Below are 14,349 nucleotides of genomic sequence, written 5' to 3' on the forward strand. Positions count from 1 at the left end.
GCCGTAGGTCTCCACCATTAATTTGACAAGTTTTTTATTGTATGTGTTCTTGATCGTCGACCATTGAACTGGCTCTCGGCCAGTTCATATGTCGTCCATATATGTCCATATATATGTCGTCCGCTTCAGAATCTGAGAAACTCGTTAAATAAAGTTTAATGCTAAGTGCTCGCGGAACACTGCAGGGGTTCTGCGTAGTTTCTTGTATGCTGTCTCTAATTTGGATTGATATTAGCATTTTTTTGTAAATTATCAACTTCAGCTAACTTATGGTTATTTGGTTTTATGATTCAGAGTCAACGATAACTTACTTAAGTTTTCGGACTTTAAATTGCTTGTGTTGTTGTGCTTAATTTGGCTACATTACTTTGAAGAGCACTCCATTCGACTGCAGTAACCCTCTACTAGCTGACGAAATAACTTAATTTTAACGTGAACTTGTTCTAATTTCCCATAATTGTTCTTATTGTTAATGCTATAGAGATGACCCGGGTTTCTTGCAAGCACTGTTTGTCAAGCCAATGCTAAGTAGATGACCTAACTAAAAGATATACCCAACAAAACGATGAACAAGCTATTTAAATATTCAGATTAATTTATTTAATAGCTCCTCGATTACTATATCTGCCTCCCGAAGACAACATAAATTGTGTCTTGCGGACAAATATTGCTTCATTAATAAACCATATTCGTGTCATTGTTTTTTAGTAAGTAAATGTATATTGTCAGTCAAAGGAAGAGACGCTTTTTCTAATAATTTGATGCTTTGAAGTGATGCTTCGCAACACTATCTAGGCGTACGAAGAGCTACCGTCAAAGCATATCGTAGGAAATAAGCGATAAGACCTTTTAGCTACGCGCAGCAATGTCATACATACTATATAAACATTTCATCATCTAGCTCTTCGCTACAAGTAGTACATTCGTTCTTTAAACTTAAAAATAATGAATATTTCGTCAGCCGTAGCATCGCAACGGATAACGACGAAATTTAATTAACAAGAAAATTAATGTTTTGTCTCTGTACTTTTTCAAATGCAGAAAAGCCTCTGGGGATTGAGTAGCGAGTAGTAGTGAGGGAGTGAAGCGGAGCCTCACTCAGAATCAAAATGTTTTGTATAAGAGCGGTGGGTCCAAACCTTGCATGAACGTTTCGTGAAACTCTTCTTATGAATGTTTGTACAGGGCTTCCCAGTCGAATAAGATCCCCGTGTTTTCCGGATTTCGGAAAGTTTTTTTAATCGAAACGGTGAAGTTCTGCTCGTTGCGAAATTACGTCTTGAGTCTAGCTGGTTGCTTTCCATAAAAACGCAATGCATGCTTTTTTTGCGAGAAAGGGTTAAACAGTATCAATTGGTTCTAGGTTTTAGGAAGACCAAGTGCAACGACCCTTTGGCACCCTTTATGAGGTATAAAACAAATATTGATTTGAACTTGAATAGTAGCAATTCCGCCCGGTCGTGAGATTTCGGTACGATTACCATGTGGAAAAATAACTGTTTTTCGAAAGAATGATCATAATTAGCAATAATACTAAAAACTTAGAGTTTGTTACTCGTAATCACGTTATGCTCTTACCAGTTTCGTCATTCCAACTTTATTAAAGTTTTATTTAAATTTACTTACATTAATTGTAAGTGAAAAACGTTCTATGTGGATTTGATACGTGCGCCTGCGTCACTAGCAAGACGTTTTAAGAAAATCCGAAAAAATAAATTATGAATGAATACGTAAGGCGATCGGAATAAAGAATAATAATAATAGTAATAGTAATCACCGTCATCAACATAATATTGATGTAGCTCATAATATTTACAAAATGTTTGTACAAGGGTGTTCACCAACCTGCAATCCTTCTTACAAATATGCTCGGACTAACAGAAATTAGGCACACAGCATCGTTCTGTTCGGAATAGGACTTTACTATGAATAAAGCAAATGCTTTGCAAACGTTGAGCAACGTAACGTGATAGTATTGGTGCAAATAAATAAAATATCATGTTTCCGCCCGGGATCGAACCAGGGACCTTGCGCGTGTGAGGCGCACGTGATAACCACTACACCACGGAAACCGATGGGTGGTAAACGGCTAAGCAAGATAACTTGGTGCACCGGAATGAACGTGACATTCCGATTTAATAAGTTTTACTAGTTTAGCTTAAAATGGCAAACAGAGAACATCAGAATTTCTTCCTGATAATTTCTTTTTCCCAGCCTATGTCTACATCATAAAATGCAGCCCAATTTATATTTATTTCTGTTTCATTCGCAAAGTTCTGTTTTAAATAGAAGGATTTGGATACGACGATGGTCTCCCATGTATTTATAAAGAAGCAGCGACACGTGGAACTAGATTACGTTGAGCTTTAATTTTGTAAAGTAAATTTAATTTAGTAAGGACCAACGAAATCGTAGATTTTAGTGAGGGAGACGCCATCTTAAACGTTACCAGTTGCAGCATAGTTTCGTACTAGAACAACAGAGGTTCCATGGTGTAATGGTTAGCACTCTGGACTCTGAATCCAGCAATCCGAGTTCAAATCTCGGTGGAACCTGAGCTTTCACTATTTTTAAGTGACTTATTTTACATTTTATGACTTCAAATCTATATTGAGTTCATTCATTCAGATCAGTTTCTAACTATACTTGTTGAGTTTACTCCAGATTTGTTTTCTGTTTTTATTATTCTTCGATGACGCTTGCCATCGTGCTGTGCCTGGAAGCTACCGCTGGGTAGCACTGAAAAAATAAATTACCAACTTTTCATTGGAAAATCGATTAAAAAACTTAAAAGCTTCGCTGCGTCGGCCGGGAATCGAACCCGGGTCAACTGCTTGGAAGGCAGCTATGCTAACCACTATACCACCGACGCCCGTGTTGTTGAGCGCTCTGATTTCGCAAACAATAGATAGTTCACTTTGGCTGCTACTGTTTTTCACTGTTTAGATATCTCGTTCGCAGTTTTTGTTTTTAATTAGGCGAGAGTATTCGTGTGCATCACTCTCAATTCTCCTTGTATTGTAACTCAAATGATATCAATCAGTTCTTTGATATGTTCTGGACTTTCTCATGACATTACTCGTGGCATTATCCATTGATTTGCAAATCGAGATTTCATTTTGATATATAGCAATCGAAGTAAGGCTAGTGAGCTTCTAACAATAAAAACGGGAATAGTTTAAAAAAAAAGCGCAAGATGACTACCAAAAATTCAGGAATCGGATAAGGTTTCGGTACCGTTGTTTTATATTGTTTTTGCCTCACTTTTGACGAGCTAGAAGCTACAAATGCATTGTCTAAATTATCAATGGTATACTTACGAATGGTGCGAAAAATAAGTAGGGTTGTTATACATAATTTATATGCATTTCTTATCCATACACGAATAAATTTTGTCTTTTAATAATATAGTAGTACTATCTATTAATTCAATTTTGATAAAAATAAATATACTCATTTTACTTCCTTTTTGGATGCGTCAAACAATTTTCATTTTTTTTAACTAAGCCCCTGAATTCTCACCGACTTTCTACTAAGATGACAGCAAAACACGCGTAAACCCTTTCGACGACGATTTATCTTCGACAGACAGAGGAATCTTTTTCTCTGGGTCAGACATATGCCTAACGTTTCACTACAGTTATTTTAATTATATCGCATTGATATATAATGGTTAAGATAAATCTGTTATCGTTCGTCGTCGATTTAACTAGTAATCAACGTTCAATCAATGCTTTTGCCCGTGAATGTTTCTGGATGATGTGTGTGAGACTGCTCGACACATTATCAAGTGAAAAAAGACTTTACTTGTTTATAAGAGACACCGCTAACCGTATACAGTGTAACTCATATATTAACGTATTGCAATAAAAAAAAAATTATGTGTATGTCTATTTCTCTTTATTTTTATTGTTGGCATCAGCCTGACAAACAACAAGTGATTGAATTGCGTATGGTGTATATAAAACGACAACTCTACAAAGCCATATGCTAGCAGGATTTTCTGCTTCTCATTGCGTTAAAGTAGCGACAAAATGCTCGCTTTCGTTTGCTCATCTTCTGTTTTAATCTAATTAAACTTGTTCCTTACTTAAGGACTGCGCTTCTGTGTTGGATCTCAGGTCTTTTTGCAGAAAGACCTTTACAGTCATTACTTCCGTGACGATTAGAGCCGGATCTCCACGAGACAATATGTCCATATCGTTTGCGAACTTGTTCGGTTTTTTACTGATTACAGCAAACATAAAAAAAAAAATGGTCTTATACTTTACCTAAAAAGGCATTAAATTATCCCTAATACTTTCGATAGCAGATTGCTATATGAAGCTATAAATATGAACCACCTTGTCAATGCCTTTAACCAGACTATAATATAATGTTTAATAACAAATTTATTTACTAAACGATCGTGATGAAGCTCGGAGACGTTAAGAGGGCATATGTTAATTGCACAAGTTCATCTATCACCTTCCGTGAACACTTTCTGTTCTTATCGTCCTACAGAACACAACATTTCATAAAGAACCGTGCAACGAATGATGAAAGTAGTGACAAGCGAGGGAAGTGATTTATCCGAGAAAAATCTCATGTTCAAATATGGATACTTCATTATGCATTCAATTCCCTACGTATAAGCTAAATAATAACAGCCATTCGAATGAACTTTACTGATACCATCGCATTTATTTACATTTATTAGCCGGCGCCAATTCGGCTCCTTACGCGTACCGTTCTCCTGCACTACACGACTATACGGCAAATATCTCCTGTTTCCTTTGCGTCTCAGTGCCGTTTTTTTGTTCGGTTCAGAGCGCCGGAAACATCTAGGCATCGCTTCGTTCGTCTTTAAAATCGCTTTTCGTCTGCTAGCCTGTAACCATCATCACCATTCCATACTTCTCCATATCTTTCTCATGTTCCTATGTCACCTTCCATTTCTCGTTCGGTCAAACATTCGTTCTTCTACTCTAGTCTTTTCTATCGATTCGCTTTCGCTTTTAATTGCCACCATTTATTTCTTTTCTAACAGAGCACCGCATGTATCGACAGCCACTCACACACATACATACACGTAGAGAGACCGCCCCGTATTCGGCTTCTCCTCACCTACTTTGCAATATACCTCGTTATACCATATGTATATGTGAATAATTTATATATGGATTTTGTTTATGTGTTCGCACAAGCCAAAGCTACGCCTTTGATTCGTCCATACGAGTTCATTCTTACGTAATTCCCCGTCGTCGTATAACAATAGCGGAATTCCAATATCTAAGCTAAACATAGCAGGTCATATTAATGTTGATGAAGGGTGAGTGTCGGGATTGGCAGGTAATGGGGGTGCGAGGGCGCCTTTTGATATCCGCTCTTTTCCTCTTTGCCTTCTCTCCTCAAATTTCTTCCTCCTCTGAAGTTATTTGCTTCAATACACAGTATAGTAATATGAATAGTAATTATAATAATTAATAGTGATATCATATTCATATCAGGATTATACTTTCTGCGTCGTTTGCCGTTCACTACACCTAACACAATGATATATTACGTAGCTATCTCCTCGTCGATTTCGCTGTGTCTTGAATTTTCTGCTCCCGATTGATTAGATGATGATTTGTATTGCAGGGCTTCGACTTTCAAACGTGTCCAAATGAACTTCAGACTGCCGTGAGGTTCACATGAGCGTTGTTTAGGAGTAGTTTCGCTCTTTCAATATTGTCACTGTCTTCTTTCATATATATATATATATATAGCTTTTTGTCTCTTCGTGATTAATTGTATACGTGGGACATGTAAACAATAATAGATTTAATTATAATTACCGTTGTTATTTTTCTTAATATTAGATAATATTTAATACTAGGATCAATAATAATGTATTAATAGTTGATAGTGTTATTTATATTAATATGGAATTACGTCGTTCCGTACTGATCAGTCATCGTTGGCGTTGTTCTTTTCCACAACATCTTAGGGACAATCTAAGTTGCGCTATTGTTGTCCAGTCTTAGGATTAAGGTCTCGTTGTCGTGAGCAACCCAGGTTAGCTTCCTGTGAATGACCTATATATGTATTGTGCACTTTGTTTGTGACTGTATAAGTGTCAACGTGTTGCTATTTAAAGGTATTCATCTGACGGCCATGTTTCTCATGTACAGTCTCTGTCAGTATTGAGTTCACGGTTTGTCACGTGACAATCGTTCCTTTTCGGGTGCAGATGGAAATACTGAAAACCACCTTGCATATACCAAAAGTCTCAGTGAAAGGCTGCTAGCATCAATTAAATAGATTAAAGATAGATTCTATCGCACAGCGAAAAATCTGTCGAAGAGTCCAGTTCGTTGTTTTGGCGTCGGTAAACTCACCCGAGACGATGTTGTAATCAAGTACAATAAATTAGTTGTGGCCTATACCTATCTCTTCAAATCTTGATCTTCATATCAGCGTCGTTTCATTATCCTACGCTCGTCAGTGAGCGTGACACGTGCTCTCGCTAAACGACAGTCGATGTGTATCTCTCGTTATGATAACCTATTCTATTCTATGCTATGCGTATGTTACAGTAAAGCTTGCCGTCGATACCAGAACCTCACTGACGAAGAAGCAGCATTTCACCCAGCCTCGGCACACCGGTTTCAATATTATCATCATCTGTTTGGCAAATCCTTGTGTATAGTAATAAATATATTAACTATACTGTCCCTTGCCATGATAAAACTATTTTTCACACTACCAAAGAGAATAACGTTTGCGATTATCTTCGCACGATAATACGTTACCTCGTACATGGTCTGCTTGTCGCTTTTAGTCTGATTATATATGCGAATGTATCGCCCACATCGCGTAATACCTTCACCCAACGAATAGTTGTCTTAGTTGGCAGTAGCAGATGGCAGCCAGTAAGCGTGCAGTTTTTCTTTATCTATGCAACTATATTCCTCTGTGGGGATTTTTTACAAAAATTGGTTAGAAAAAACAACTGCATTGTTACGCTATGAATTACGTGTAATAGAAAAAAGCGTTATGACTATGCTAGAACACGCAGGTGTACCATCGTACCACAGAAGGTGTCATCGGCGTGTAATATCGTACCACAGTACCTGTCATCGCTGTGTACCATCGTACCACAGTGCTTGTCATGACCGGGAACCTCTTGCCTATATCATTCCAGCCAACGGTCGTTTATCTTCCAGTACCAAGGTACACAAGTTCGGAGAATGGAAAGTAGCAAATTGTTCTAACGTTATATCATATTCATCATGATGTACTGTGACAAGATAAATACCACTCAGCCCCTGTTGTTAAATTCTTTTTCTGGACTAATTCGAATTTAGCGGATCGCTACCCACCAAAGACGATTATATACGAATGATTATTCTCTTGTTCGGTACAGGGGCTAGCGAATATCCTGTTCTTAGAAAAAATACAACCTAATTAACTGAGGTACCTTTTCGCTCCCCTACATTTGTCCGTCCCCCTGTGCGGTGATTGGATTGCGCGACAATAATCACAAATTAATAATATATCTTTCATCTTAGTGCAGTGTTAACATTTTTCGCCATTTCTTCAAATGTTGAAATATTTCGCTACACGAACAGATTTGCCGTTGCCTTACTAAGTATTACTCATTCTCACACTGCCCTTCCTTTGTGTCTGGTTGATGGCAATGCCTCGTATAGTTTTGTTGCGATTGTTGAGTGTGTTATTTTGTCGAACACCGCAATGCACCGTGCGCATCACTTGACTAGGAGCAATGTGCCATATTACACAACAGACAATGGTTGACGCTGCAGCTCCGTATGTAAAATTGTTGCTTAGGGAACGTTTTGTATAATTATGATGTACAACACCTTTGTGTCTTAATCTACGCACTACATGTGCGGCTACGCAACAACAGATGGAGTTGACAAAGCTGCTGAAACAGAGGGGCCTACAGGGACACAATGATGTTTCGTGTAGACATGCATCTACCTGTACACGTAAAAACCAAAGACAGATTCGTGTTCCTATTTCGCTCTGATAAGGGCCGTTACTGCCTCGTCGGAAAAGCTATGCCTGATTCCTCAGCCGGCTAGCTTTCGACGATGGCAGATAGGCCAAACGAGATGAGATGCTTTACGATTTTTTACCCGGACGTGCCGGATAGAATATGGATCTTAGTAGATGCCAAGACGCTGCTGCCCCATAGGGCTGGCCGGGGACTGGAGTGTACACGACAATTGAGTTGAGTCGCTTCGCTTAGGTGGCGCCGGCTTGGCCTTCGGCGAGCTACAAACAAGGCCCGGCAAGTCAAGGCGAACCTGTTTAGGTACCCGAGGTCCTGACGGTGATGATGAAGTTGACTCCTGAAGGAGAATACCCCGAAGAGGGGCCTTGCGCTCGTCTTCGCTAAGCAGACGCGGGTCCCGGAAGCCAAGAATTTGATGCGGCGTATGATCTTGCATCGTGTTTAGAGTTTGAGCAACCTTCCACTTCTTGTCCATGACGCGGTGGAGGTCACGGAGGAATGCGTCTGGGGGACTTGTCATGGGTGAGGGATGTAACTCCTTTTGAACATAACATGGCAGCAAATAATGCTCTTCTGGTTAGTTTATTTCGGTTGATATGAATTCTAGGTACATAAACACTTGTAGCGAAATTAAAGTAAATCAAATCGCACAGAACCGGTGAATTACTTAGTTATAATTGTATTAAAAATATTGCTTTGAAATAAAGGAAAAGTCAATCACACAAACGCACCTCTTTCTGACCCAAGTGGATCTGGATTGGTGGTTTACTGCTAGGAGATGAGAGTCGAGTTGTTTCGCTGCGCCGTGGTGGGGTAGGTTTGGACCGGCATGGCGATCCCGAAGGGGAACCATTCTGGGTAGCTGGAGGTGACCTTGTTAACCAGAGCGGTGCGCGCTCATTCGTTGGAGTCGCCTGATTGCTGCCACTATTGTACATCGGAGAACCTAAAAGAATTAAACATCCGATTGTAATATACATGTGTTAATATACTAACATGTGTTAAAAAAGAGACTATTAAACAATCATTTTCTGTATTCTACCTGGAAGCCGCTTGAAAAACTGTGACATGACTATTGATCTCAATAGAGGTAACGGTAGTAGCTCTAATGGTAATAAACTCTAAGCGCTTTGCCGGTAAATGGTTACGTGCGTCAGAGAAACTTGTGACTCAGAAATGAGCATCGTATCTGTACCTGCGGTGGGCGTTGCTTGATTGGACAGTGGCGGACTGTTGGTGGGTGTCGTGAGGTTCGACGGTGGCGGGGGTAACGAGCTTAGCGATGACACCGATGGCCACGAGCCCTGCTCAGCAAGGGGTATCGGCGGCGGAGGAGGCAGCGAGTCGATCGAAGTGCTGCTCATTCCTAGTTGGGACGAAACACTACTCAGATTGGAGCTCGCTATTTGGAAAAAGATTACGGACAATCACAACAGAACAAAATGAATGCTTAGGAGTTGGTTAAAAATAAAATTTTTTTATGAGTATTGAATTGAGTTTTGACACTCTGGGCACATAAAACGTGGCCTTTACTTTTAAATAATATAATAAAAAAAAGTAATAAAGGAAAATATACGATATATTTGAGCAGAATAGATAGAGTATAATTATAGGTGTCAAAGCGTTTATTTTTACCTTGGTAGTGAGATGAGGCGGTATCACTACCTAGTGATTGCACATTGGCTGCCGATGTTGACTGCTCTTTCAAAGAGGTGGACTCGGCATAAATGACTGAAGGTGGCTTCTCGGGGATGGAAACAACCTTGAAATCAGTACGACATTGTGCAGCAAGATCTTGGGCCAGTTTTTCAAGATTCTTAGCTGTTAGTGGAGCGACGGGAGCATGCTGCGGGGACGCCTTGGGCGTTGCTTGGCTTGCCTCTGAGATGTCTTCGAGACTCGACGCATCTACAGGCGGCATAGGCAATAATTGGACGGCCTTGGTAGGAGTAAGGGGTCCTCCTTTAACGACAGCGATCGTACAACCAGCAGGAGGTACAGGCGCTGTCGGGGACGATACACTAAGCTGCTGGCGTTGTTTGAGCCGCGCTAAGGTGGCGGTCATTTGCTCGTCGGTGTGGGACCTTCTCAAGGAGAATCTCAATCCAGCAGTGCGACCCAAACTTCCTCCGGACCCAAACGATGAACCGGACACAATTGAGGCACTATCGTCAAGCGATGAACCAACTCCACTAACGCCGCTCGCACTGCTAGTGTCCTTAACGAGGCTTCTAGTAGTGTTTGTGAGGGGAAGTCGCGGCTGCGTCAAGTTAGGCTTCCGCTTAATCGTGCCACCGGGAAAGTCAAGATCGAACGCTACCGCAGGATCAGACGCCACAGAAGACCGATCTGAAGACATGCTACCGATGCTCGAAGATCCTCCGCTTGAGGAAGCGATCGAATCCCGTCGTCGTAACGTAGTCGCGCCGTTCGACGACGCTTGTGGAGTTGTATTTGCTGGAAGCTGAGCCACGACCTCACTGTTAGGCCTGCCGTTGCCAGTTTGGTGGACGGCGGGCGTGGTCTCGGATACGGCTTCGGCCAGCAACGTTGAGTCGGAGCCAGTGGAGGTACTATGGCGAAGCCTATGGTTGGCCGGATGGTGTTGCACTTGGCCATTCTGATCTATTGGACTGCCTTCGGATGAGTTTGAACTGTCGGGACTGACAGCCAACTGTTTTGCCATTGACGATACAGAAAATGAGCGATGATATGCAAGTTTCTCAAGGTCGGCCTCGACAATGTCTCGTTGTATAGCGTCGTAGTTGTCCTTGATTTGGCGGCCGTATTTTGCAATCCTTATGCCAGTCACCCATTTGTTCAATGTTGGTAAGTCGTCGGCGCATAGATATTTGATATTTTTGCACGACTTGCTCTGTATTTGCGGGTGCTTCATAGCGAAGCAAAATTCACTTGGCGCCTTATATTTCTTTTTCCATCCAACACCGTAGTAAACACAATTCATTTCAAAAGTTGTCAAACAAACGAGATCCTTCGGCAGTTTTGACTTGCCCTTGGGGCAGTAGTAGAGACCCGAAGCTCGTAGGACAAAGAAATGTTTTTTCCAATGCTTCTTACCCTCGGCTTTGAGGTACAGCTGGCCTTCAACCTCTGGCACAGAGACGCCGGACGTTCCAGGGGACAGGAAGAATTCCTCAATTAGCCCAGTCCGCTGGTCTTCGTCAATGTCTAACTGTGTCTGGGTGCCCGAGTCGGCCAGGTACTTCTCAGGCTGGGCAAACATATCGTACTTCAGGGGTCGCTCTTCGAACAGAATACGATTACTTGAGTCACGCGTCCATAGTAGAAGATTCTCGACCAGATTCTCATGTTCTTCGTAAATACGCTCTGAAATAGATACGCACGGTTATGAGCATAAAAGAAGTTTATACGATAAAGGTTTTGGTTTTGAAGCATCACTGTATTATACCACGACTAGAATGGCTGACTGAATAGAAAAGCGATAAAAACTAGCTGCTATATTAGATACAGTAATCAAATACACACCCATATACAATTCGGGTATTGTCTCAACTAAAGCCCATTTTGGGTCCATCGATACGTGACTTTTTTCGGCCAACAGCTTAGTTAGGTATGCCACTGACATCGTTTCGTCGACCAGGAGACTCTTCGCGGAACCATCCGAACAGAATACCTTGATGAAAAGCTAAGTGAAACATAAACACATTGTCCCGTTATATACGCTACCTTAATCTTTCTTAAACACTACTTGCACAATTATCAATTACGTGAATGGAAAAATTGATAAAAGTATACTTGTGCACCCCAAAAATATGTAACGTCTGTGAGTGCTACTAATTAACAATTCAACAGTTTTTCCCTAATTTTTTTTTCCGAAAAACGCTACTCATTAATTCGAAGAAGACAGCTAGCAATCAAAACTACTAGAAACACGAAACACACCGTATTTATATGAGTAGGATTAAAAGATTAGTGTATGCAAATTTACAGTTCTACTAATAGCATAAGACATGATCTTCTGACGTGTCCTAAAAAGCCATACTGTGTAAATTGTACCTTTCGAATACTGGCCTCCTTGAGTTTCTGCAAAGCCATCTTAATTTTTTCTGCCTTAAGCTGCGCTGCTTGTTCCGCCTGTGGGCCAATAGTATACATGCGCACATTGAACAAAGATATAAATAAATCGCGTTCAGATTAAAACACTCATAGAAAAAGGTAATTTGTGATGAAACAAAAAAAAATTAAAAAGAAAACAAGATTAGACGGCGATAATGATTTGAGGGTGTTATGTTGGAAATATGAATTTTGTGCTGATAAGATAAAATAGCGAAAAAAAATTAACAAACGCACAGGGACACACTCGCGTGAACTACAAATAGCTGTTTACTATACGACTATTAATTTCTATTTCGTTTTCATCGTATTGCAAAAATAAGCAGCGTTTCAAAATAAAATTCGTGAGTGAGGCAGCGAGTATACGGCCGTAATATGTGCTTCGGCGTAAAACAGCGTAAATCTTTGTAAGAATTCAAAAGGTTCGAAATCGATTTATTGCTTTTAGTCTATATTGTGACTAGCAGAAGGAGAAACAAACGTATCATGGATAAATAACTAGGCAAACTGATAATAATTTTATTTTCTAAAGTTTTTCTAAGTGTATTAATTACATTATATAATGTGTTTGGTCACATCGCGAAGATAGCGCTATCACCATTGTCAAAGATTCGTAAGCGAGTGCCTTAACTCGCTAATCTAACTACCGTACGAATAAGAACAGCAAAAACATTAAAAGAATTTTTTTTTAGTTCTTCTTATTCAACTTGGCATTTTTACCTGGCTCCTTTGGACATCATGGAGACATGCTGCGGTGGCCAGATCATCGTTGACCGTTAGAGTGCCTATTGGCTGGCCACCCGTACGTTTGGCACTTTCCTGTGACGATGAAGTTCGCGCGCCCGAAGACGCAGACGACTCGCCAGAAAGCATCGAGATCGAATCGGAGAACGCTGAATCATTGTCTGGACTATCTGTGCGTCCATCGCCGCGCGCTCCAGCTATGATAACCCAACGTACGACAGACGATATTGAAATAGGTGAAATGTTAGACAGTAGGCACAGTAAGAGCGGCTAGAACTTGATGATTATAACTTCACTTTATAATTTCGTATACAGTTATGTAACACATAATATTAATAAATATACTGCACCATTCTGTCTACCATCTATTACAAATAATAAATCATTTGCCGCGATCAAACGATCATCAGTATTTGTCTGGGACGGACACGTGATAATTCAAAAAAATGTTAGTCACCGATGGTGTTGACTGACTCGGGTGCAGATCGAACGTTCTGGCTAGCAGTTATCGGGGTCGCGGGAACTATCGTTCGGGTAGCCTCCTTATTACTTCCGACGCAAGTGGGGTGACCCATTGGTACGGGAGTTGCAGCACCAACGTGTCCACCACCCTTCTCAGCTGCGATCATTCCCCAGCCCGTGACGCTGATTGGTGCCTGACAATCCTCGGTGGCAGCCCGAAGCCCATGTAATTCACGCTCGAATTGCGAACCAAGCGCGCACAACTCTCCTAGTATCGCATCAAGCTCGTTGTCTTGGCTCTCTATACATATTACGAAATTCGTCCGTATGGTCAGTGATATAACAAGCGTTATCCATTATGGACAACATGGTCCAATTGATCACCAGGTCCCGAGTTCGGTAATACCAACAATACAAACAATAAAACCGCTGATTAGTTATTGTCATTAGATGACTGTCACTGACGAGCACAAATACATAAATTCATCTGCAAAATATCACAATTTATCAACCGCTATTAGACTCTGTCATGTAACAAGCTTCAGACCGACCGCGGTCAAGACTGCTCCCTATGATTGGAATCGTCCTGCGAAGAACAGTTAGCTAGGTACGGCGGCACCGCTATATTCGCATTTTTTTTTCTTTTCTGCTATCAATCACCTTCTGGTCGTTCTCTACCCATACTCAGCTTCCTATAGATAGTTAGAATAATACTTCCTTTTTTCATAACTAGCATTGCTACCACCATTGTCGAAAAATTTACAACATTGCCATCGTCATAGTCATTATAACCTCCATAGCTCCTATAAGTATTACACCAGCTAAATATCATTACCGGAACGAATAGCGTGACATCCATTTCCAAGAGAAAAAGCAACATCATCAGTTTTTTTCCCTTATCCTTCTTTCACAAACAGTCATCCAGTGGATAGACGACGACGACGACGACGACGACGACTTACTTATTATCTCAGACAAGGAGCCGAGAGAGTGAAAAAAATATACATATTTAAATAATACAGGATCTATTTGCTACTTTTTAA

At 40.7% G+C, this 14,349-nt stretch overlaps 1 protein-coding gene and 3 non-coding genes across 5 annotated transcripts in view; 1 reads left to right on the plus strand and 3 right to left on the minus strand.

Annotated features, from left to right (window-relative positions):
* Positions 1-1,999: 1,999 nt before the first annotated feature.
* Positions 2,000-2,072, minus strand: TRNAV-CAC (transfer RNA valine (anticodon CAC)). Its single transcript has one exon. It is a non-coding gene; the product is annotated as a tRNA-Val (tRNA).
* A 411-nt stretch (positions 2,073-2,483) lies between these two features.
* On the plus strand, positions 2,484-2,555 carry TRNAQ-CUG (transfer RNA glutamine (anticodon CUG)). The gene has a single exon. It is a non-coding gene; the product is annotated as a tRNA-Gln (tRNA).
* Positions 2,556-2,800: 245 nt separating this feature from the next.
* On the minus strand, positions 2,801-2,872 carry TRNAG-UCC (transfer RNA glycine (anticodon UCC)). The gene has a single exon. It is a non-coding gene; the product is annotated as a tRNA-Gly (tRNA).
* A 1,786-nt stretch (positions 2,873-4,658) lies between these two features.
* The window catches only part of pico (ras-associated and pleckstrin homology domains-containing protein pico), a 178,274-nt gene continuing 168,583 nt past the window's right edge, over positions 4,659-14,349 (minus strand). Inside the window, exons 1-9 of one of the 2 annotated variants that reach the window (XM_022850433.2) lie at positions 14,142-14,245; positions 13,302-13,607; positions 12,821-13,041; positions 12,044-12,121; positions 11,513-11,672; positions 9,641-11,353; positions 9,201-9,407; positions 8,737-8,951; positions 4,659-8,543 (exon numbers count right to left, since the gene is read on the minus strand). In XM_022850433.2, coding sequence (XP_022706168.1) covers positions 8,154-8,543; positions 8,737-8,951; positions 9,201-9,407; positions 9,641-11,353; positions 11,513-11,672; positions 12,044-12,121; positions 12,821-13,041; positions 13,302-13,473 — 3,156 coding nt within the window. In that variant the 5' untranslated portion in view covers positions 13,474-13,607; positions 14,142-14,245 and the 3' untranslated portion in view covers positions 4,659-8,153. Of the gene's footprint in view, positions 8,544-8,736; positions 8,952-9,200; positions 9,408-9,640; positions 11,354-11,512; positions 11,673-12,043; positions 12,122-12,820; positions 13,042-13,301; positions 13,608-14,141; positions 14,246-14,349 lie in introns of those variants that run through there. The other variant, XM_022850432.2, reaches the window with a different exon arrangement.

The sequence above is a fragment of the Varroa jacobsoni genome, unplaced genomic scaffold (genome assembly GCF_002532875.2).
Source record: "Varroa jacobsoni isolate VJ856 unplaced genomic scaffold, vjacob_1.0 scaffold_1461, whole genome shotgun sequence".
Taxonomy (NCBI): Eukaryota; Metazoa; Arthropoda; class Arachnida; order Mesostigmata; family Varroidae; genus Varroa; species Varroa jacobsoni.